This window comes from Sorex fumeus, unplaced genomic scaffold, assembly GCF_029834395.1.
Source record: "Sorex fumeus unplaced genomic scaffold, SorFum_2.1 ptg000041l, whole genome shotgun sequence".
NCBI lineage: Eukaryota > Metazoa > Chordata > Mammalia > Eulipotyphla > Soricidae > Sorex > Sorex fumeus.
In genome coordinates, this window is record NW_026606098.1 from 8769205 (window position 1) to 8790401 (window position 21197).

The 21197-nt window shown below is 61.3% G+C and overlaps 2 protein-coding genes across 2 annotated transcripts; both read right to left on the reverse strand.

Annotated features, from left to right (window-relative positions):
- Positions 1-345: 345 nt before the first annotated feature.
- ZSWIM4 (zinc finger SWIM-type containing 4) lies at positions 346-13683 on the reverse strand. The gene is made up of 14 exons (XM_056119333.1): positions 13315-13683; positions 11235-11436; positions 9557-9913; positions 8318-8466; positions 8065-8215; positions 7641-7796; positions 6915-7268; positions 5843-5980; positions 5485-5739; positions 4933-5068; positions 2384-2538; positions 1946-2109; positions 1783-1864; positions 346-1349 (listed from the first exon to the last, which is right to left on the reverse strand). Exons 1-14 carry the CDS (start codon positions 13465-13467, stop codon positions 490-492), a joined length of 3312 nt encoding a protein of 1103 aa, XP_055975308.1. The 5' UTR covers positions 13468-13683; the 3' UTR covers positions 346-489.
- A 5768-nt stretch (positions 13684-19451) lies between these two features.
- On the reverse strand, positions 19452-20871 carry CUNH19orf53 (chromosome unknown C19orf53 homolog). Its single transcript, XM_056119585.1, has 3 exons — positions 20740-20871; positions 20582-20637; positions 19452-19728 (listed from the first exon to the last, which is right to left on the reverse strand). Exons 1-3 carry the CDS (start codon positions 20831-20833, stop codon positions 19603-19605), a joined length of 276 nt encoding a protein of 91 aa, XP_055975560.1. The 5' UTR covers positions 20834-20871; the 3' UTR covers positions 19452-19602.
- Between the last annotated feature and the right edge of the window lie 326 nt (positions 20872-21197).

Here is a 21197-nt window from a genome sequence, read left to right on the forward strand (position 1 = left end):
CAGGGCTGTGCAGGGCCCCTGAGGCAGCTGTGGGGAGGGTGCTGAGGGAATGGGGTGCCATGGCCCAAGCCCTAGACTCTCCACTACATTGGGTTCCTCGCAGTCTTGGCACATGAACTGCTGGGGCCCCCTTTCCGGAAAGTTCCACCTCCTAGCATCCCAGGGCTGCGAATTTGGGCAGGGGGAACTTGCCTACTGCTTGGGTGGGGTGTCGGTGCACCCAAGGTGGGGTGTCGGGCAGCGCAAGTGCACCCCTTCCCACCCAGGCCTCTGGGTGGCAGTATGGCTTCTGATCCTTGCACCTGGCACCTCAGGTCGGGCTGGGGGGGCGGGGGTAAGGTGGGCAAGCCCACCTCGCTCAGGCCTGGCTCCTTCCCTGACTTAATACTGAAATGCCCTGGGGTCTCCGCTGCGGAGACCGCCGACACTGCAGAGCGGGTGCCTGGCTGCGAAAGGAGAGGGGGTCCCCGGGCCCCCGCCGCCTGCGGCTCAGCCAAACCGCTCCCGCACCAACAGCATCAGCTTCTTCTTGCCCTTGTAGGTCTGTTTCAGGTTCTCTAGGAACTGGGCGAACTGGAGGTGGCCGTCGGGCGCCAACAGGAAGGTGTCGCGGGCTTTGCCCAGGAACTCGATGAAGTCCCCGTAGTGGCGCGGGCTGATGTGCGTCAGGCGCGAGTGGCTGGTGGCAATGTAGGCGGCCACGGCGGCATCCAGGAGCTGGCAGAGCGGTGCCCGGTCCGCACCCAGGGGCTTGGCCGCCCGGCGCGCCCCCAGAGGCCCCAGACCTGGCGCCGACAGGGTCCAACGGCGCAGAATGTCGGAGAGCATGGGCGCGCAGTGGATGCTCCGCACGATGAGCGGAACGATGGCCGAGAGCTCGTGGCGGCCCAGCGAGTGGCTGAGCGAGCAGGCCCAGAGCACGTCGTTGACGGCAGGGTGGCTGTCCTGGTTGAAGGCGATGCTGAGCTGCGCCAGGGCGAGCGTGGCCAGCTTATAGGCGCGCAGCGGCAGGCCGCGGTGCTCCATGTAGCGCGCCACGGTGAAGAGGTGCGCGTGGCCCAGGCCGCCGGCCGCCGCGTCCAGCACGATCTGATAGGCCGCCTCGAAGGCCGCGTGATTCTTCTCGCACAGCGTGAGCGCCGGCAGCGCGCAGTTCTGCGGGTCCTTCATGGCGCACTGCAGGGCCAGCGTGCGTGCGCATGCCCACAGCTCCTCCCGCCGCGGCGCGTCCAGCTGCAGCCGCAGCAGCGTGGCGTGTGTGGTGCCCGTCACCGCCACGATGGTGGCTGCCTCCACCGGGGTGAAGAGGGAATACCAGTTCTGCATGATGTTCATCAGGGCGGACTGGCCTGCAGCAGGGGAAGAGGAGTGGAGGGGCTAAATATGACCACCTCCCACTGGCTCGAAGCCCTGCCCCCACAAAACCCCCGAAGCATCAGCCCTGGCTAAAGTCACACCCCTACAAGCCTGGCCCGAAGCCCCGCCCCCAGGACCCGCTCCCCCCAAACCCCGCCCCCAGTCTGGACTGAAGCCCCGCCCCATCAGCCTGAGCCCTGGACCGAAGCCCCGCCCATAAGCCTGGTCTGAATCACATCCTGTCCAGGTCCCCACCAGGGGCGGACTCTATCCTCGATAGCGATCAATGTCCCTTCCCAGGAGTACTTGTGCCTGCCCAGCCTCCAGGCCTTTGGTCCAGCTTGGCCTCTCCCCAGACACACTCCTGGCCCGGCCCTGAGAGCAGCACAAAGCTGGCAACCTAACACGGCCCAGGGCATGTCTCACCGATCTCCGTGGCGCAGCTGACCAGCCAGCGCACCATCTCCCTGCGCCGCCAGCTCATGGTGCTCAGCGTCAGTCGCATCACCTGCGGGGGGCGCGGGAATGTGGGGTCAGCTCGCGCCAGGACCATCCCTGTGAGCCCATCTCCACCTTCAGGTGGTCTCACCTGCATGCCCAGCTCCAAGGCGATGCCCAGCAGCGTGGTGTCCGGAGGCGCGCTGGCCGGGGTTGCCGTCTTGCACGCGTCCTGCGCCAGCTTGAACAGCAGGGCGGGTGAGTGGATATTCTGCTGGATGGAGCCCAGGACCGCATGCAGCCACTTGGGATCTCCTGGGGCAGGGAAGGGGGCAGAGGGCTCAGTTGATCCCCAAGCCAAACACATTCGTACAGATTCCTCCACGGGGAGATGTGTGTTCCACCTGCAGCGGCTCTATGAAACGATCCAGGCCACCCTGGGACCCCCTTTCTCCCTCGGTCCCTCGTTTTGATAATGCCAGGGTTCAAGCCCCTTCCCAGGGGTGGGTGATGGCTAACTGGTTTCCCTTAGGCTGGTGATCCGGGAAAGGGTTGCTCGACAGAGACGCATGGCGTGGGGCAGCCTCACCCTTGGCTGCTGTCAGCATGGCAGAGGCCAGCTCACACTGGCGTGTCTCCAGGTGGCCCAGGATGAACCAACGGGGGAAGCGGTTGCTCATGATGGAGTCCAGCGGGTTGGGCGGGGGCTCTCCCGCGGGAAACGTCGTCTCCAGGACAGGCAGCCTGCCGTGGGCAAGAGACAAGATCGATGGCACTTGATGGTGGGACCTCCAATCCCTCCTGGGGAAAGAGGCCGGAGACCACACCCCACCCCAAATCAGCAAGGCCCTATTTCCCCAGAGAGATGGATGCAGTGTCAGAGAGGGTTGGCTAGACACGGTCCCTGCCCTGACACGGGGGTCAGTTAAATAAAACATCACTCAAGGGCCAGAGAGATAGCACAGGGGTGAGGTCTTGCCTTGTCTGTAGCTCACCTAGGTTCGACCCCCCTTCCCCTATACTGCATACAACCAAGTATGAGGCACATCCATGTGTGACCCTGGGGACAAACTACCGGCTGATAGCACAATTTTAATAGTGTGTGAAGGGGGCTGGAGCGATAGCACAGCCGTAGGGCATTTGCCTTGCACATGGCCAACCCGGGTTCGGTTCTCAGCATTCCATATGATCCCCCAAGCACCGCCAGGAGTAATTCCTGAGAGCAGAGCCAGGAGGAACCCCTGAGCATCGCTGGGGGTGACCCAAGAAGAAAAAAAAAGGAGTGTGTGAAGGCCGGGGTTGGAGTTATAGCACAGCGCGTAGGGCATCTGCCTAACACGTGGCGGGCCGGACTGACTGGCGTTTGATTCCTCCGCCCCTCTTGGAGAGCCCGGCAAGCTACCAAGAGTATCTTGCCTGCACGGCAAAGCCTGGCAAGCTACCCGTGACGTATTCAATATGCCAAACCCAGTAACAAGTGTCACAATGGAGACGTTACTGGGCTCGCTTGAGCAAATTGATGAACAACGGGAGGACAGTGACAGTGACAGTGTGAAGGCTGTCACTGCAAGCAAAGAGATAGGACTGCGGGGAGGGTGCTTGCCTTGCATATGGGTTTGATCCCCAGCACTGCACAGGATACCCCAACCACCATCAGGAGTGAGCCCTGAGCATGGAGTCAGGAGTAAGCCCCGAGCACCGCTGGGTGTGACTCAAAAACCAAACCAAAGAAAAAAAAAGCAAGTGTGTGAGACCTCTGAGATCCCCGGTCAGCAGAAGAGACAAGAAAGGCCAAAAGAAAATTAGAATGATCTGTGACATAAAACACAAACTCAATAAACAAGCATGGCTATGAGCCATTAAAACAATTTGGTCTGATTTGGGGCCGGAATTGCTCTGGGCATGGTACTCAGTGGACAAGCCAGTGCCAGGATGAAACGCAGGCTTCCCAAAACAACAAGATCTGCACCCTAAGATCTGCATTTCCTTTCCTTTTCCTGTCTCACAGACTATTCTCATGATTTCGCTTCTTATCTTTTATCAACCAGCAGAAAATGCAAAATCCATTCTGAGGTCATGGACTATAGAAAACAAACCAAAAAAAGGTGGTGATATGGTGATATGATCTATGATAATTCAATAAAAACTAAGGGAAGAAAACACCCAAGTCAGATTTGGCGCAGGGGGTCATTTGCTGACTGCAAAAAAAAAAGATTTTACACGTAGAAGTTTGTTCGTTCTGTCTGCACTGTGACCCTAAAAGTGTGACTCCCCCAAATACTCCCTGATGTAGACAGAGGCTCGAGAGATAACACAGAACAGCCTGCCCTGCAGGGGACCAACCCTGGCGTGGCCCCTGCAGCACTGCTGGGAGCAACTGCCAAGCACAGAAGTGGAAACAGTGTGTGAGCACAGGCAGATGCTGTTCCAAGCCTTCCACCCCCCAAATAATAAACTGGTCCTCTATGGGGCCAGGAATATTACTCAATGGGTAAAGTGCTTTGCAGGCAAGGAGCCCCAGATTCGATTCCTGGCACCGTAAGGTCCCCTGAGTGCTGGTGCAAGTGACCTCCAGGCACAGCGGGATTTAAAGGGAAAAAAAAAAAGCAAAAGCAAAGCAAAGAAATGGAGGTAGCTCAAAGGAAACCCTGGGTTTGATCCCTGGCACCACGGGAGTCCACCCGGTACTGCTGGTACAGCCCTGGTGGTCCTTCAGCCCCACCCCTCAGGCTGTTGGTGGCAGTCCCTATTTTTATTTATTTTTGCTTTTTGGGTCACGCCCGGCGATGCACAGGGGTTACTCCTGGCTCTTCACTCAGGAATTACTCCTGGCGGTGCTCGGGGGACCATATGGGATGCTGGAAATCAAACTCGGGTCGGCCGTGTGCAAGGCAAACGCCCTACTGCTGTGCTATTGCTCCAGCCCCCAGTCCCTATTTTTAAACAGAAAGAAATCGATAAAGCTGAAGGCCTCGGGAGATGTTTGCTGCATTCTGTGCCATGAGGATTGTTTCTCAAATTCAAAGTGAACTAAAGCATTTCTACTTGATGAAGGCACCAGGCACCCCGCAGCCTGGCTGATGGTTCAGCCTAGGGGATGGGGCTCGGGGCATGTCCCCCGGTACTCCCAGTGCTCACCTCATGGCCCGCAGTGCCAGGCGGTAGGCCAGGTCCGGGTCGTGGGGCAGCAGGGCAGTGAACAGGTAGCGGGCGCAGGTGTGCATGGGCACGCTTTCCTGGAACAGCACCTCCCCGAAGCCGCTGAACGGACCCCCTGCAGGGCAGCTGAGCTGAGCCCCGGGTGCGTCCGCTTCCCTCCCTCCCCAGAACCCCCCACCTCAGGCTGGGTGGGTGGCGGTGAGATCCTCCAGCTAAGTGCATGACACAAAGATACCGCCCAGCCATGGGGGGGCGGGTAGGGGGTCTGGGGGGAGGTCTGGGCTCAATGCAGGAGGATGGGAAGGGGGGCGAGAGGCGGGGCCAAATAGCTCCCACCCCACTACAGGGGCCGGGCCTCACCAGGGGTAGAGTCAATGAAATGCAGTATGTGCCAGGGACTCTGCTGATTGACGGGAAGGTGGAGCAGAGTCTCACCACAAGACGCAGTTATCGGTTATCAGCACGTAGGGGGTGGGGCCTCCTGGGACTCAGGGGGCAATGGGGAGGGTGGCAAGTGGGGGGGGTCCTCACCTTCCAGCAGCAGCCCGGCCTGCTTACGCAGCACCTGTACCAGCCGCTCATCCAGCTCCAGTTCTTCGAGCAGGGCCAACAGCTGCTCCTCGTTACGGACAACTTTGTCCTGGGCATACAGGCCGTCGGGCAGGGCCCGCTGCTGCCCCAGCCCCAGGAGCGCCACTTCCAGAGCCAGTGCCAGGTAGGACTCGCCGGGGTTCCCAGGAACCGGCACGTGCTGGTAAGCCACCTTCCGCTTCTCGGGACCTGCATCTGTGCGAGATGGGCATGATGGATCCTAGGGCTGGGAGCGCTCTGGCGAGCAGGGGGCAGGAGGGACGGGTTCGCCTCCCAGGCTGGTCCCTCAGGGCGGTACCTGGGTACAGGGCGAGGTTCTCCTCCTCCAGGCGGCAGGCTTCCAGGAGTGCCTTGCAGAGGCAGCCAATGGGGTCTAGAGGGTGGCCCACCCAACCCTCTGTGTTGGTGATACTGGTGGAACCTTTTTGCAGCAGTTCTGCGGGGCCAAAAGGGGGGCACGAGGAGTCAGTACCCACCTGCCCGCCCCAGGCCGAGCGGGGGCTTCCTTGCCCTGAATCCCCAAATCCCCACCTCGCAGAACAGAGGCCAAGTCTGGGGTTTGGTCAGAAGCCATCCGGCAGGATAAGACCCCCATCCCCTTCCCAAACAGGGTCCTTTTTGCCCCCATGTTCCTCCAGCAGCACTGGGGGGGGGGGGTTGCAGCAGCACATTCCAGCACTTACTCTCCAGTGCCCGCCCGCCCAAAAGCCCCACTCAGGCTGCCTGTGCGCTCTCGGCCATGTTGTTCCCTCTGCCTCGGCCATGGCTCCTCCCTCCCCCTCTCCTCCATCCGAAGGTGCCAACAGTGCTCTGGCCTCCTCCAGGTTACATCCGAGCCCTACACTGTCCATCCCCACTCTCCCCAGCCCATTAGTCCAGCCCCCTGGGGCACAACTGGTGGGCTGCCCTGGCTATCATGGCGGTCAGTTTTTTTGGAATATGAAACTGATGGGTTTTAGGGTTAGTTTGGGTGGTTGTTCTCAGTGCTGGGGGGGGATGGTGTTGAACCATGCAGAAATCACTCCCAGAGTCTGACCTTCAGCCCTTAAGAGTTGTCTCCACTGCCTGAAAACTTATTGAATCCCTCATGAGGCAACTCAGCAATTTCTAGCTTCTCTAGAGAAATCTGGGGCATCTGTCTACACAGGGCCCAGGAGCTCCATGCGTGTCCGAGAGAGCTTTGCCCACCCAGGTTACTCTCCTGCAGATCTTCCAAGGGCTCTATGCACCAGTCACTCTCGTGGGACACTCCTTTCAGCTTGGGGGGGGGCCTCAAAATAGTTCTGTTTTCCTGGCACCCTATGCCACAGCCCCCCTAGAAACTGGGAGTGTTGTCTGCAGCACCCGGGCTGTGCTGGGCAGGTGCCCACCTTTTTTCTGCTGCTTGTAGCTGTCCAGCTGGTGGCGCCGCTGCAGCCGCAGCGTGTTGATGACTGCACCGGCCAGCCGCAGGGCCTGACGCGGGTATCCATGGGCGCGCAGCGTGTCCACCCGGGCGCAGGCAGTGGGGAAGGGCTCGCCCAGCCAGAGGGGGCGGCCCTGGGGGTCGAAGGTGGGCTTGTCCCCGCCCACGTTGCCTGTGAGGCTGGGGCTGCAGTAGTCGCTGGCCAGGATCCTTTGCAGGTGGGCGTCCCTCCAGTGAAGCGCCCCCGCCTGCAGGGCGCGGCCGAACACCGTGTGCCGCGGGCCCGAGTCCGGGGCCTCCTCGTCCTCCGCCTCTGGGTCTGTGGGGAGTTGCCATTGGCGTGAGGGGGGGCCCTGGCAATGGCCAGTACCCGACCTGACAGTTTGGGGTGGCAGCGATTGCGACTGTGATTCTGGCAACCCTCCGGGGTCTGCGGGTGTGGGAGTCTGTCCAGCGAGCACGAGTGCGCATGCGCCACCCACAGTGGGAAAGTTTTGAGTTTCCCCATCCCGCCCCGGGGATATTGCCCACCGCGACACGGGGGAGGGGGAGGGTACACGACGACACTGCCTCCTAGTGAGGAGCTCACTCCACACCACTTTTTTTCTTTTCCGGGGTCTCTCTCTGAGTGTGAGGTGGTGTGGGGTCTGGGTGGGGTCGGGCGGGGCTGGGGCGGGGGTTCCTATCCTACCTGCAGGGGGCTGCAGGCAGGGCCCGTCGAAGGAGTAGTTTCCCTCTTCCAGCGGGCACACGTCCAGCTTGTTCCACTTGCTAAGAAGCTGCAGCCAGCTCGCCCGCTCCTCAGGCTTGCAGTGCGGGCTCAGGACCACGCACACCCACAGGGCCCCTGGGGGAAGGAAGGCGTGAGCAGGGTCACCCTGTCGCCACTCCACCCCAGCCAGTCCCTACCCTCACCACCGTTTATCTTAGCGGACAGTCGGGGGACTGACTCGGAACTGGCTACCCTCCCTGTGAGCGGAGGGTTTTTCCCCAGGGGAAAGAAATCTGCAGGAGAATATCCCGCTCCATGACAGCTGGACCGGGGGTTCAAACCAGGTGCCGGGGAGGTCAGGTGGTCCAGGGGCCCACACGCTGCTGGTCCCTCTGAGCCTCACCCAGCTCGTCCCATAGCTGCCTGCACTTGTCCGTCATGCCCGCGCCCTGCTGCCGCCACAGCGCCAGGCGGGGGTCCTGCAGGAACTGCTCAGTCATGAGGATCAGCATGCGCGCCCCGTTGGAGTCCCGCATCCGCAGCATTTCCCGCACCTGTTGGAGGGAGGTTGAGCCAGGCAGGGGTGGGGGATGAGCCAGGCAGGGGCTGCGCCCGTGTGACACCCGCTCCCCCCCCCCCCACTGTGCCTGCAGCACCTTGGAGAACATGGAGCGCAGCTGCTGGCTGGCGCCGTAGTAGCCGCCGTTGGACAGCAGTTGTTTCACCTGCTCCTGGATCTGCTCCTCGTCCAAATGCCAGCAGTTGGCGTCCTCGATGCCTGCGCCGGCTGTGGGGTCGGGGGCGCCTGTGGGCAAGGAGGAAAGGCTGGGAAGAAGGGGACACGTGACCCTGCCCCCCGCTGGTCCTCAAAGTCACGTGACCCACCGCTATGTTCCAAACATCCATCCTTCTTTCATCCACCACCTACAGCTTGGTGTGCATACGCCACCCGTCAGCCCTCCACCCACTGACTCACCTGTCTCCCACCCGTCTAGTCACATGCCCACCCACAATCTCCCTGCCTGTCCATCAGCGTCCAACACCAGCAGCTCATCGCTGACCTGTCACTGAGGCCGAAACAACACCTACTCGGGTGCCTGTGCGTGCCCCCCCCCCCAGCCGCAGAATCTCCCACGGAAGTATCACCCAGCGACCCTGTCCACCCACACATCCCTGGCCCTCAGCAAACCACCAAACCTCATGAGTTCTTCCCTGCCCACATCCCCTGGCCCCTCACTTGCAGCCCGCTGCCTGGGCCTCCCCACCTTCCACGACTTCCAGGTCATCCGTTTCAAACACCCTGGCCTCTTTGTCCACTGAACCCCGTACAGCTGTGCTAGTGAGCAAGCAGTGAACCCCAACTCTTGTTCATGCCTCATCCAGGCACCTCCCCAAACACCCACACACCTACACTACACCCACTCATGCGACGTGGGGAACACCCACCCACTTCATCTTTTTTTTTTGAGGGGCCACACTGGGCGGTGCTCAGGGGTCATTTCTCACCAGGTTCAGGAGACCCTACTGAGTGCCGGGGATTGAACCCAGGTAGGCCGCGTGCAAGACAAGCCTCTCTCCTCACTGTGCTCTTGTTCTGACCCCCCACATGCATCCACTTAATCCTGTGTGTCTGCATGGACAGACCTCCCATGTACCTGTGTATTCCTAGCCCCCACCCCACATTCCTGCTCCACCAGTCAATTAAAGCCCATCCTACTGCCAATGACCAACTCCTTATTCATCCCACGTCCACCATCATCCATCCACTCCCCACATTCATCCTGCCCCATCATCAGTTCACGCAAAACTTCTACCATCAACAGGCACTCAGCCCCGCCCGCAATTAGCTGCCCCCCCCCCCCAGTCCCTCCCACAGCCCGCCTGTCGACCCTGACCGTGCACCAGGTTGATCTCGGAGCCGAGCAGGAGGATCTCGTCGGCCAGGCGCTGGGCAGTGGGCAGCACCTCAGTGTGGTGGGCGCTGATGAGATATTGAACAAACTTCTGCAGCTGGTCCCGGTTCATCTGTGACAGGGTCTCGGAGATGGGCAGCCGCAGCGCCACCTGGTGGGCATGGCGGATGCGGTAGAGCGACAGAGCCACCACATGGGCGCAGTAGAAGAGGTCCCGGTTGTCACAACCACAGCTCACGGATGTGATCTTGCAGCGGTCGAAGCTGATGGACACGTGGTAGAGGCGCTCCGGCTCCCCGGGGGCCCCCGGCTCCTGCACGTTTCCGCTCAGGTGGAACCCTACGATGAGAGCCCAAAGGTCTAGCGGCTGTGTGCCGCCACTCTGCCCACCGAGTCTTCCCTGGGTCTGTGCCCCCCCGTCTGCCCATCTGAGGATCGGGCAGACACAGAGCCACCCCGCTGTCTCAGCTGTAGGGAGGACGAGAGCAATGAAGGTGACCCACAGAAACGCAGGCGGACAGTCCCAGGCCTGGTTCCTAGGACAGCACCCAGCTCCGGGGCCCAGCGACCCCTGGGAAGATCGTGGCATGGGGGGGTATGGGAGTGCTGGGGGCGTCTGGGGGGCAGGTCATTCCAGCAGCCCTGCCCCTCCCTGTCCTGAGGAGCCAGGCGGGCTCATCCAACTGGTTGGGTGGCTCAGGCCCCGGCTGGCCCTGGCTGCGTCATGCAGGCGGCCGGCGGCTTCCTCATACCGCCCGGAGGTGGCCAAGCTGGGACCAGCCACCCGGCGGGGGCCTCCAGGTGGCCGGAGTTCAGGGAGGGTGATGCTGTCCAGGCCTGCCACCTGCGGGAAGGCCCACTGCCCCAGGGGATGAGCACCTTATAGCCCCCACCCCTCCAACAAGGCCTGTCTGAGACCCTTCCTCTCCTCCTCCCCAACCCCAACTCCCACCCCGGGCACTACAGCTGCTTCCTTAGCTTCTCGGCTTTCCTGCTGAGGCCCAGAACCATCCACCTGTTCACCTCTGCCCACTCCCCAGCTCCCATAGCACCCGGCAGTGTGGCCCCCCCCAGGCTAAGTGACCTTAGACCCTCCCTCCTCCTTGGTCAGAATATTCCTCAGCTCTCGCTGAACACACCAGGTCCACATACCCCGAGTCTGCCTGAGGTTTACACCCTGGACCGATCTCCACCCGACTCTGGGGGTCTACACTCTGGATCCACTTCCCTTAGTCCTCTGCGCTCTGGCTGCTTTGTATCTAGCAATTTCTACTCTAATCTCTGACGAAGTGAAAATCCTCATCCCCAGCCCCCAAGCCCTGCCCATGCATCCTCAGCCCCCAATCCAGGATCCCAGGGTCATGGCTGCTTTCCAGCGTCCTGGCTGACCCCACAGTGGCCCCCTGGGATCCAGATGTCCTCACACCTCCGCCCTTGAGCTTGAGCTTCTGGCCCTGGTCTCCCCGGACATGCTCTGGGACCCCCTGATCTAGGGTCCGGCTCTTGGGAGCCAGCGAGGCCAGAGCCCTAGGTCAGTCCTAGCACTGCACCACACAGCCTTCTCTCTTTACCTGCAGCGGCCCAGCGCCAGCCACCCCCGAGGTCAGCGCCCACTAGGGTCGGGGTCCCCCAATTGGCCAGGGACGGGGCGAGCTCTCACCCACTTGCAGCACCCGGTCCACTGCCCCGCTCTGCAGCAGCTGCAGCCCGCGGGTGAAGGGCACGCGGGCGTCGTGCTCGCTGTCCGGGGCCTGGCAGCCCAGGGATGAGTACATGCAGATCTCACGCTCGCTGCGGGGGAAGGACCAGAACACGATGCGCTTCTGGACGGGCTCCGGCACGCGCGAGAACCGCTCCTCCACCTGGGCGAGGGCAGCACTGGGTCAGGGGGGCCCAGGCAGGAGACGGCGAGGAGGGTGTCAAGGCACCCCCACTGCCCTCCCACCCCCCAGTGAGGGTTCTAGAACTTTCTGCCACTTCCCTCCTGGAAGGTTCCATCCCAGGGGCTTGCCCAGGCTCTGAGGTGGAATACCGAAGAAAGTGATAAAAGCAAACAGACGGAGCATTTTTCTCAGGCTGTGTGTGTGTGTGTGTGTGTGTGTTGCTTTCTCTTGGTTGAGGGGCCACACCCCCAGCAGTGCTCAGGGCTGGACTCCTGGCTCTGTGCTCAGGGATCGCTTCTGGCACGGCTGGGTGGGATACTCCATGGGATGCCCGGGATTGAGCCCGGGTTAACCCTGTGCCAGAAAAATGCCCAACCCGCTGTACTGTCGTCCAGGCCCCCATCCTGTAGTTCGCTTGGTTTTGGTGGGGGGGGAGGGGGCACTCCCGGCGATGCTCAGGGGTTACTTCTGGATCTGAGCTCAACGTTCACCAGTGGCTCAAGAAACCATATCGGATGCTGGGGATCGAACTCAGGTCAGCCTCGCACAAGGCAAGCGCCATCCCCACGGTCCCACCACTCCAGCGCCCCTTCTTGCCGAAGCCGCTCAGGTCTCTACTGACATACTGAGGGTCAGTACTAGGTGGCCTACCTCAGTTCCCCCAGACAGGCTTCCCTTCCATGCCCCGATACCCAGAAGGGCTCCCACGGAGGCAGGGAGAGGTGTGTCGTTCCCCCCCATCCCCAAGGCTCTGGGTGCTGAGTGGAGCTGGTTGAGCCTGCCATTCCAACCCCAGCTTCTCCTTCCGGGCTGGGTGACCCTAGGCAAGTTTCCCAACCTCTCTGTGCCCCAGTTTCCTCTGCATACGAGGGAGTCAGGGCAGAGGCACCTGGTGTGTTGGCGGGGCAGGAGCAGCGGGAGCAAATGGCCCAGGCTTTCCGGGGTCAGTGGGCAGATGACTAAGGAGGGGTTTTCTGACTGTGAATCAGAGTCTGCCCAATGTGCCCTTCTGATAGTGGAACAGGGCGAAACCCCAGGGTCAGCCCCGGCCAAGCAGACAGGACCCAGATGGAGTTGGGGGGTGCTGCAGGCTGGACCGAGTCTGGGCCACACTCTGGCTGTAAAAAGGGACTTCCAGGACCTCAGGCCAAGGCACCCGGCAGTTCCCCAAGTCAGAGGTGGAGCTTCGGGTGCACCTGTCCGGGTACCCAAACAGTCAGACTCAGGTCCTGCCCCTGGCGGCGGGCTCTGGAGAGCTGTGGGGTGCAGGACCGGACCCGGGGAGTAAGTGGCCCTCATCAGCTGCCAGGGGGTGCTGGGGGCAGCCGGAGGGATTGTGGTTCTCCAGGAGGAAGGGGAGAGGAGCCCCAGAGATTCTGTGGGGTCTTTCAGCTAGAGGGAGACAGTTGTGGGGTTGTGAGGCTGACCTCTCGACATGGGGGGGGGGTCCTCGGCTGGAGGCGGGTGTAGTACTGTGGTGGGTGTGGGGGGCGGGGATTGGGGCACAGACTTCTCTAAGAAATGGAAGTTGGGGAAACCCGGTGGAGTTGGAGAGAGGAGGATTGAACTGGGGCGCCCCAACTACCGTCTGATGAGGAAGTGGGGGGCCCCGTGTAGAGAGAAGCCTGGGGCAGGAGAAGGAAGCATCGGGTCTGGGATCCGGGGCGCGGCGCATGGATGGCGCTTCAGAAAGGGTCGGGGAGTGGGTCTCTGGGTCTGAAGGGGTTAAGCGGGCCGCGGAGGGCTGGGTTAGGGTCCTCGGAGAGGACCTTGGAGGCAGTGTCTTCAAGGGGACAGGTCCGAGGGCTGGGGGCTGGGCAGGGGTTGGGGTGCTCCCGTCCCCCCACCCCCAGTCACCTGCTCGAAGGCCCAGCTCTCGGCCACTCGCTTGGCGCAGAGGTCCAGCAGCGGCTCGGGCCGACCCCAGGCGCGCACGGCTCCGGCCCAGCTCTCGCGCTCGTCGCGGCCGGCGGGGCAGAGCCGGCTCCGTTTGGCCTCGGGGGCGTCCATCGCTGGGCCGGGGCCGGGGGCGGGGCCTCCAGAAGGGTGGTCGGTCTGATGCTCGCTCCTCCTTAGCGGCTCCCGCGAGTCCTGACCGTCCTTCCGTCCTTCTCCCGCGCTCGAGACCCCCACCGCACCCACCCCCGCCCCGCACCGGGCCGGCCGGTGATGCGGCCCCTTTAAGACTCTTCACAACAATGAAGCAGCCTCGGACGCTGCTTTATCCTCCGCCGTCGTCCCGCCCCCGCCCCCCTTCCCCATTGGCCCCCCCTTTGGCCTCCGAGGCCCTCTTCCACCATTGGCTGCGCCGCCGGACCCGTCTCTAAGGCTCCGCGGCTCATTCGTAAAAGAAACTGCCAATCTTTCTGATTGGGGCCAATCAGAGCACTCAGCGACAGCCGCTGTCCATCACGGGGAGCCGGCGACCAATCACAGGGGGAGGAGCCCCGCGGCTCAGGCCTTAGGCGGAGTTTCGGGGCGGGCCCTGGGTTCATTCACAACATTCCTCCCCCGCCCGCCTCGGGTTGGACAGCGCACCCGGGGCAGCTGGGGCTGCGCCCACACACGGCTTTGTTTACTGAGGGTCGCTTCCGGGCGCCGCAAGGGGACAATCAACTCGGCTCGGCCCTGGAGCGAGGTAGAGGGACGAGTCTGCGCCGCGCTCCGGCCCCTCCTCCTTCCTTGTGGCTGTGTGACGCCAGAAACTCAATCAGCTTCTCTGGGCGCTCGGCGAAGTTTGGATACTTTCAGGGATAGACTCGGGGGTGGGGTCCCAGCGCTGCGGATGCCAGTTCTGGAAATCGAGTTCAAATTCAGGCTCCATGCTAAGAACCTTCCTTCCATTTTTTGGCCCCAAATAAGGTTTAGTCATTGGAGATAGCTGCTTTTCAAGCATTTCGGATCTATTAAAACGGCAGTTTCTTAAGTGTTAACGTAGACCATGTAAAAACCGACCACCTAGTTTTGCTTTTTAGTTTTCTTCTTTTTTTTTTCTTTTTGGGTCACACCCGGCAATGCACAGGGGTTACTCCTGGCTCTGCACTCAGGAATTACTCCTGGCGGTGTTGGGGGGACCATATGGGATGCCGGGCATCAAACTCTGGTCTGCCATGTGCAGGACAAACGGCCGCCCCGCTGTGCTATTGCTCTGGCTGGACCGCTTTTTAGTTTTCTGGTTGGGGCTGCGGCCTGGGTCTTCACAGCAAATACCCCCGGCTCCACCCACCTCCCTGCTTGTCCCTAGAGCCCCTTTCTCCTCATTGAGCCGCCTTGTCCCCTGGATCTTTGCGGGGGCTTTTTTGTTTGGCTGTTGTTAAGATCCTGCCAGTGCCTCCATCTGAGCCTGCCCCAGTTTGTCTGATCGGCTGTACCAGGTCCCCACGGCAACCTGTATTCAGTACCGGCTCAGTAAAAAACCCACTCACTGAGCTAGACTGTGGACCCCCAGTTCCACTGAAATGAGTTCCCCAGCAGACAAAACCCAAGCTGCCCCTTCCGTGGCTCTATGGGCCCTTCCCGCCGCTCCCCCTCACCCCACGCACCCCTCTAGATGGAAACTGCCTGTGCTTTTCCAGGAATTGCAGATGTATTGGTGCAGATTCTGGCCAGTCCCTAGGGGTTCCCCTGCTTCCTCCCTCGCTCCCTCTGTGCCAGCACGCCAACCAGACAGCTGCCAGGGGAACCTAAGAGGCAGAGGGGGGGGGGTTGACACGGGGCGGTTTCCGGTTCCCATGCACACTGCCAGTATGACCCACTACCCACCCTATACAATGTTGGTTTGACATTTATTTGTTTGGTTTGGGGGCCACACCAAGCAGTGCTCAGGGCTGACTCCTGGCTCTGCACTGAGGGATCACTCCTGTCAGTGCTTAGGGGATCATATGTGGTGCTCGAGATCAAACCCGGGCGGACCAAGTGCAAGACAAGTGCCCTACCTGCTGTCCTAGCCCTCCAGCTGGCCCTAACACGGTTGCATTTATTTGGGCCACTCAAGAGTCACTTTCAGACGCGCTCTGGGGGACGACTTGGTGCCAGGGATGGAATCTGGGGCTCCCACAGCCACCCCATTCCCTTTTCCGAGTACGACAGTGGTGGTTCTGAGGTAGCACTTGGGCCCAGAGGCTGCAGAAAGCACAGGATGCTTCAGCTGGTCACCAGGGTCCGTCTGTGATGGAGCTGAAGGTTCAGGAATGGGGTGGTAGGTTGCGTTCCTCTGATGGAGAAACTGAGGCTGAGGGGAAACTTGCCGGAGGGGGCCAGGTGGGCTGCTTTGCAGTCCCAGCATCACAACTGGTCCCTTGGACCAGCTTTTGGACCACACCTGGTGTTGCCTGGGGGTAGCTCCTGGCGGTCCCGGTGCTCAAAGTGAACAGCACGCAAGGCATGTACTCCAGCCCCGAGCAGTCTCTCCGGGTCTCTTTCTTACAGAGGATTGCAGGCAGAGAAGGAAGAGGACCTTAGGAGTGCAGGGGTGAGGGAAGGTAGACCGGAGACCTAAGTGAAACCCAGGCCTCAGAGCTGGCCCTGGCGAACCGGGACCCCGGGCCAGGGCTCCCCAGCGGTCCAGTCCAGTTAGGTTAGCACCAGGTCCTGTGGTTGGTCAAGCCCAGATCCCCCCATTGCTGGGCGGGGAGTCCCCATGTTGAATCTGTTCCTCCAGGCCCCTGCGTGGACGCAGGGGCTCCCAATACCTTCCACCAGGGCAAGGGGCTTAACCCTGCTCTGAGCTGCTGATACCGTCGTGTCCCAAGGTGCACCCCAGGGTGCAGCCTTGGGGCGGGGCCAGCCCTCAACCCCCGCCCCCAGCCCTGGGCTGGGGGGGGGCGGAGGCACAGCTCTATGGGGGCTGCGCTTGCCTTGCAGGTGTTAGTATGTGGATCGTGATCTCCCTATAACAACAAAGAGACACCAGAGACTGCAAACAGCAAGCAAGGTTTATTGTAACACTGGCTAGCCAGGGTCAAGCCGCCTACACAGATACACAGGTCAGATAGGTGAGGCAAGACCCCGAACTTCTTCAAAGGGGATCTTATATAGGTCTTCACTGGCTGTTACAGTAAAGCCCGCGCATTTCATAGCCAATAGATTTGTAACAACATATACTTTCTTAACCAATCCATTTGAAAGTACATCACTCCTTAGCCTATAGATTCAAAGATCAGCATTTCCGTACATAGGCATTGTGGCTAGTGGGCATTTGGTAACATTTGGTTATCACCTGGCTCCCTTTGATCCTGTGGAAGCGGATAAGGGAAAAGTTCCTAACAGAGGTAACAGATAAGGAAGGGCCAACAAATGGTTTCCGAATTTACATCCCAGCAGGGAAGAGTCAACAAATGGTTTCAGAATTTAGGTCCCAATAAGGAAGGGCTTCACAGCTATGGCTCTACTAGGGAGGGGGCAGGAAAGGGAGAGTTACTAATTAGTAGAGTTTTAACTCTGGAATCTCCCTCGGGGTCCCAAGGGACCTTACACAAGTGGAGGTCTGGGGGCTCCCTGTCCCGGATCTCATGGGGGCCCGTTCCAATCCCACTCTTTCCACCCAAGCTCCAGTCGCCCTTGTTGTCTGCGCAGCCACCGCGCCCTTGCTGCGGGGGAAATGAAAGCCACATGAGCTCACTGTCTAGGCATCCGCTGCTGCTGACCCCAAACCGCGTGCCCGAGGGGACAGGGGGACACTGCAGGCTCGCACTGGGGGTCGTCTGGCACCTGGAGCCCCGGCCAAGGAGGATATCCAGCTACTGTCTGTGGGTCCCTCGCGGCGTGGGGATCAGCTGCCCACCCCCCACCCCCCACCCCCTGCCAGGACCTTCGCAGGCAGGAACCAGCCTGGGCACTTTGCTTCCTGGTCCCGCTGGACGCGGCCACGCGGTCCCCGCCTGTCCCTTCCGGCCCTGCCTGGCGGATGCAGGTTCAGGGACTAAGGTCCCGACCCGGCAGGAAACCGGCAGGAGAGGGAAGGCTGGGGTGGTGGGCGTCCTTGAATCCCTCTGGGACGATCGGGCGGGGACAAGTGGCGCCAGCATTCGCCCTAGGGGAAAGGCGAGCCCCCAATCCCCACGTCACAGACGGGGAAACCGAGGCTTAGAGTGGCCGTGAAGTGGCCTTGGCTTGGCCTGGCACATCCCCAAGTCTGGGGTCAGCGGAGGGCGAGGCCGAGTCGCGCCCCGGGGCCCGTGAGGAGGAAAAATGAGACTGTTTGGGGCGCCCGGGGGTGGGGTGCGGGTGACATTCCGGACCCAGGACCTGCTTCGCCCCCAGGCTGTTCCTGGACCCTGGGGCCACCTCCAAGGGGCGGGCGCAGACAGACAAAGGCAGCACCCGGGTTACTGAACTCCGCGGCCCTGGTCCGGGGCGCCCCCTGGCGGCCGCCGGAGGTGCCGCGCGTCGAGCGGCCCTGGACTCCCGGGCTGTCGGGAGGGGGCTGTCCCGTGCACCTCGGTGGGCGGAGCTTACCGCTCAGACCCGCCGTGGGGGGCGGGGTCCAGTGAGTGAATGTTCCAGGACTGGAAAGAGGTGAATGGGAGGTGAGCAGCGCCTTGCCTTTGACAGGCAGAAAAACCGGGACACCTGCTCTGGGGGGCTGGCGGGGCCCTCCCGGAGACACGGGGCGGTGGGAAGTGACCTCAGGGTCTCCACCCTAGCACGGAGCTCTTCCTGGCCAGAGTGCACATACCCAGACACCACAGGCGCCTCAGAGGCAAACAGAGGAGCCTGTCCCTGCAGCGCCCTTCCTCCCAGTTCCTGGGAAGGGGTGTCTACAGCGGTCAGTGACAGTCCTTCTCGGTTCTCAGGGCCACTGGACATCCAGCTTCCTGAGCACAGTGTCCCAGGCTTGCCTCCTGCTGTTGTTCTGGGAGCACCAAGGGTGGAACTCTGCGAAACAAACACTGAGGGGTGGTCAAAGATTCACAACAGGTGAAGTGCTTGCCCTGTTTAAGGCTGACCCAGGATCCATCCCCAACACCCCACAATGATCAGGAATGATCCCTGAGCTGAGCCAGGAGGAAGTCCTGGGCACAGCCAGAAATTCCAAAACAAAACCAGTAAAGTGTTGGGGGGCCATATAAGAAAGGGGTTCAAGATGGTTTTAAGCCCTGCAACCACATGGTGCCCTGAGCCTTGCAGAGTAGCCCTGGGAATCCCCAGTCCCCTGGGGGATCCTTGCATGGATCCTCTGGCTGGGTTGGTGGAGAGTCACTGCACATATGCTCCAGACCCTCATCACCATTTTGTTTCTGGGCTTATCCAGGGGTGCTCAGGGATCATTCATGGTGGTGCTCAGAGGACCAGATGGGATGCTGGGGACTGAACCTAGGTCAGCTGCATGAGAGGCAAAGTCCAATTAACATGCCCGCCCCCGTCTCCCTTTGTGAGGTGCTCCTCACCCTAAACAACCAATAGCAGCCCAGGGAGATGCTGCAAAGGGCCAGGATGCAGTTTGCATGCTGGAGGCTGGTTCAGTCTCCAGTACCGCATGGTCCTAAGTGCTTTCTGTACTGGCATCCTAGGTTGCAGAGGGTGCTCCAGACTCTGGGGTGCAGGAAGGGCTGGTCCGGCATCCAGCACCTCTGGACTTGGGCATTGAACTTTCAGGCTTGCAAGCAGGCAAGTATCCTCAGAAGCACCCCCATGTCGGTGGACACCTCCCCAAGCTGTCACCGGCTCCCAGACCACAGTGAGGCCAGCTGACCCCCCAGGCCCTGTCTGTGACCAAGAGCATTGCTGGAGGCAGGAAGGTGCAGAGAATTTGGAGAAGGAATGGTCCTACAACGATGACCTGTGGAAGGTGCTAGAACAAAACTCCACAGGCCTGTGTGGCATGTCCAGGGTGCTTTCCCATAGTGTCCCTGCGTGCAGGCATTTGACTTGAGGCAGGGGAAGAGCAGCTCACGGCAAAGGGAGGCCAGGCTGGCTGGAGGAAGACACCCCAGCCCCAAGATCCGGACACCCCGTGTTCTGGGCCCTCACACACAGACTCCGGCTGACCCACAGGAATGAAAAAGGGGGTTTATTGAGAATCGGGGGGGGGGGGCACAGAATGTACCCGTGCCACTCCCCAGAGTGGCTAAGCTGGGCTGGGCTTAGGGGTATGGTCTGCAGCTTTGGGGAGTCCGTGTCTGCTGAGGTGCAGCAGGGTGGTGGTCAGGAGGACGCCCCCTTCTTCTTGCCGGGCATTCCCTTTAGCAGTGCCAGCTTCTTGGGCAGGCTGGAGCTGGCCTTCATCGTCAGCTCGTGCTCGATCTTCTTCCGGATCCCCACCTCCAGGTCCTGCAGGCAGGCAGAGGGCGCTGGGCACTCCTTCACCCCAGCTCCCAGAATCCCATTATTAGCCCCCAACCCAGCGCCTGGGCTGCTGGCTCCTTTGTGGCGGGTAAGAGGGCACACCCGGTAGTGCTCAGGAATCACTCCTGATGAAGCTTGGGGACCCTCAGGGGTGCCCAGGATAGAACCCGGGTGGCCCCACATGCAAGGTGAGCACCCTCCGTGGCGCCCTGCTGTTCTGGCCCTGCTTTCCAATGGCATCGCCCAGGCTGTCCCATCATTATCACACCCAACTGAGCCTTTAGGCTTGTTTTCAACTGCGGCTGGAGGCAGCTGCCTGGGTTGGGAACCCGGGATAGGGTGGGCGGCGGACATTCACCCTGCCCTGGCGGAGTCCCCTGCGTGGGCAGGGAATACGGGTCTCCAGGGGGGCCGGTTGGCAAATGTGGAAAAGTAAGGGGCTGTAAGCGCGCACTGTGCCCAAGCACCCGCAATCCCGCGCTCGCCCCGGCTTCCTAAATGCTCCACCGCGGTCACCCCGGAATGCAGTCCTGACAACGACCTCCCGGCCCCAAGAGACTTTGAGGGAAAAGGGGGGGGGGGCGCAACGAGCTGGGGGGGGACATTCTGTAAGAAGCGCCGCCTTCCCGCAAAGCTGGGTTTGCGACACTTCAAGCGCACGCCCGTCCTGGTCGTCCAGGGTCCCCGGAACGCAGACATTCCGGGTCGTACGGCACCCGGGAGGACCCCGAAGCTCGGGACTCCAGGAGTTGCCCAGGCTGCACCCCGCAGGTTGCAGACACCATGCCCCGCGCCCCCCAGACCCCAGCCCCGCGCGCCCCCATCCGTTCACTCTCACTTTCTTGAGCTTCTGCTGCTGGACCACGCGCGCCTTCTTAGGGGCAATGACACGACCTGGGGAGAGACGCGCTTGCGTGACTCTGGGGACCGCCAGGCCCGCTTCGAGCCGGCACCCCCACTCCCTCACAAGCCCCAGATTCCGTCCCCGCTATTCACCGCCTTTCTTTGGGCCACGGGTGCGATCCGCGGCGGCCGCGCTCTTGCTCTTTCCGGGCTTTCGCGCCTGGAACTTGCGCTGCCCCTGCGCCATGGTAGCGCAGGCGCCGGAAAAGGTGGGGCCGGAAGCGGTTGCTGGGAGGCGCAAGGCACAATGGGAGATAAGGAGGCAGATGGCGCAAAGCCTCATGGGATACACATGGCAAAGCGTTAAAGGGCCAGCAGCTGCTCATCTAACTATGGGCCAAAACTGGAAAGGTCTTCAGGAAAAGCTGCACATTTCCATGGGGGCCAGAGCGATAGGATAGGGGGTAGGGTGATTACCTTGCACGCGGCAGATCCTAGACACCCCATAGGATCTCCAGGCCACACCAGGAGCAAGCTCTGAGCATCACTGGAGGTGGTACACCCCACCCCACCGCCCCCACCAGAAGCTTAACGTTTCCTGGGCACATTGT

Excerpts from the sequence above, each read along its gene's own strand:
- ZSWIM4 (XM_056119333.1), bottom strand. The coding sequence starts at position 13,467 with ATGGACGCCCCCGAGGCCAAACGGAGCCGGCTCTGCCCCGCCGGCCGC. Across the intron at positions 8,467-9,556 it reads CGAGATCAACCTGGTGCACG|GCGCCCCCGACCCCACAGCC; the intron begins GTCAGGGTCGAC and ends CCTTGCCCACAG. Across the intron at positions 8,216-8,317 it reads TGCGCTCCATGTTCTCCAAG|GTGCGGGAAATGCTGCGGAT; the intron begins GTGCTGCAGGCA and ends TCCCTCCAACAG.
- CUNH19orf53 (XM_056119585.1), bottom strand. The coding sequence starts at position 20,833 with ATGGCGCAGGGGCAGCGCAAGTTCCAGGCGCGAAAGCCCGGAAAGAGC. Across the intron at positions 20,638-20,739 it reads CCGTGGCCCAAAGAAAGGCG|GTCGTGTCATTGCCCCTAAG; the intron begins GTGAATAGCGGG and ends GTCTCTCCCCAG. Across the intron at positions 19,729-20,581 it reads AGCAGCAGAAGCTCAAGAAA|GACCTGGAGGTGGGGATCCG; the intron begins GTGAGAGTGAAC and ends GCCTGCCTGCAG.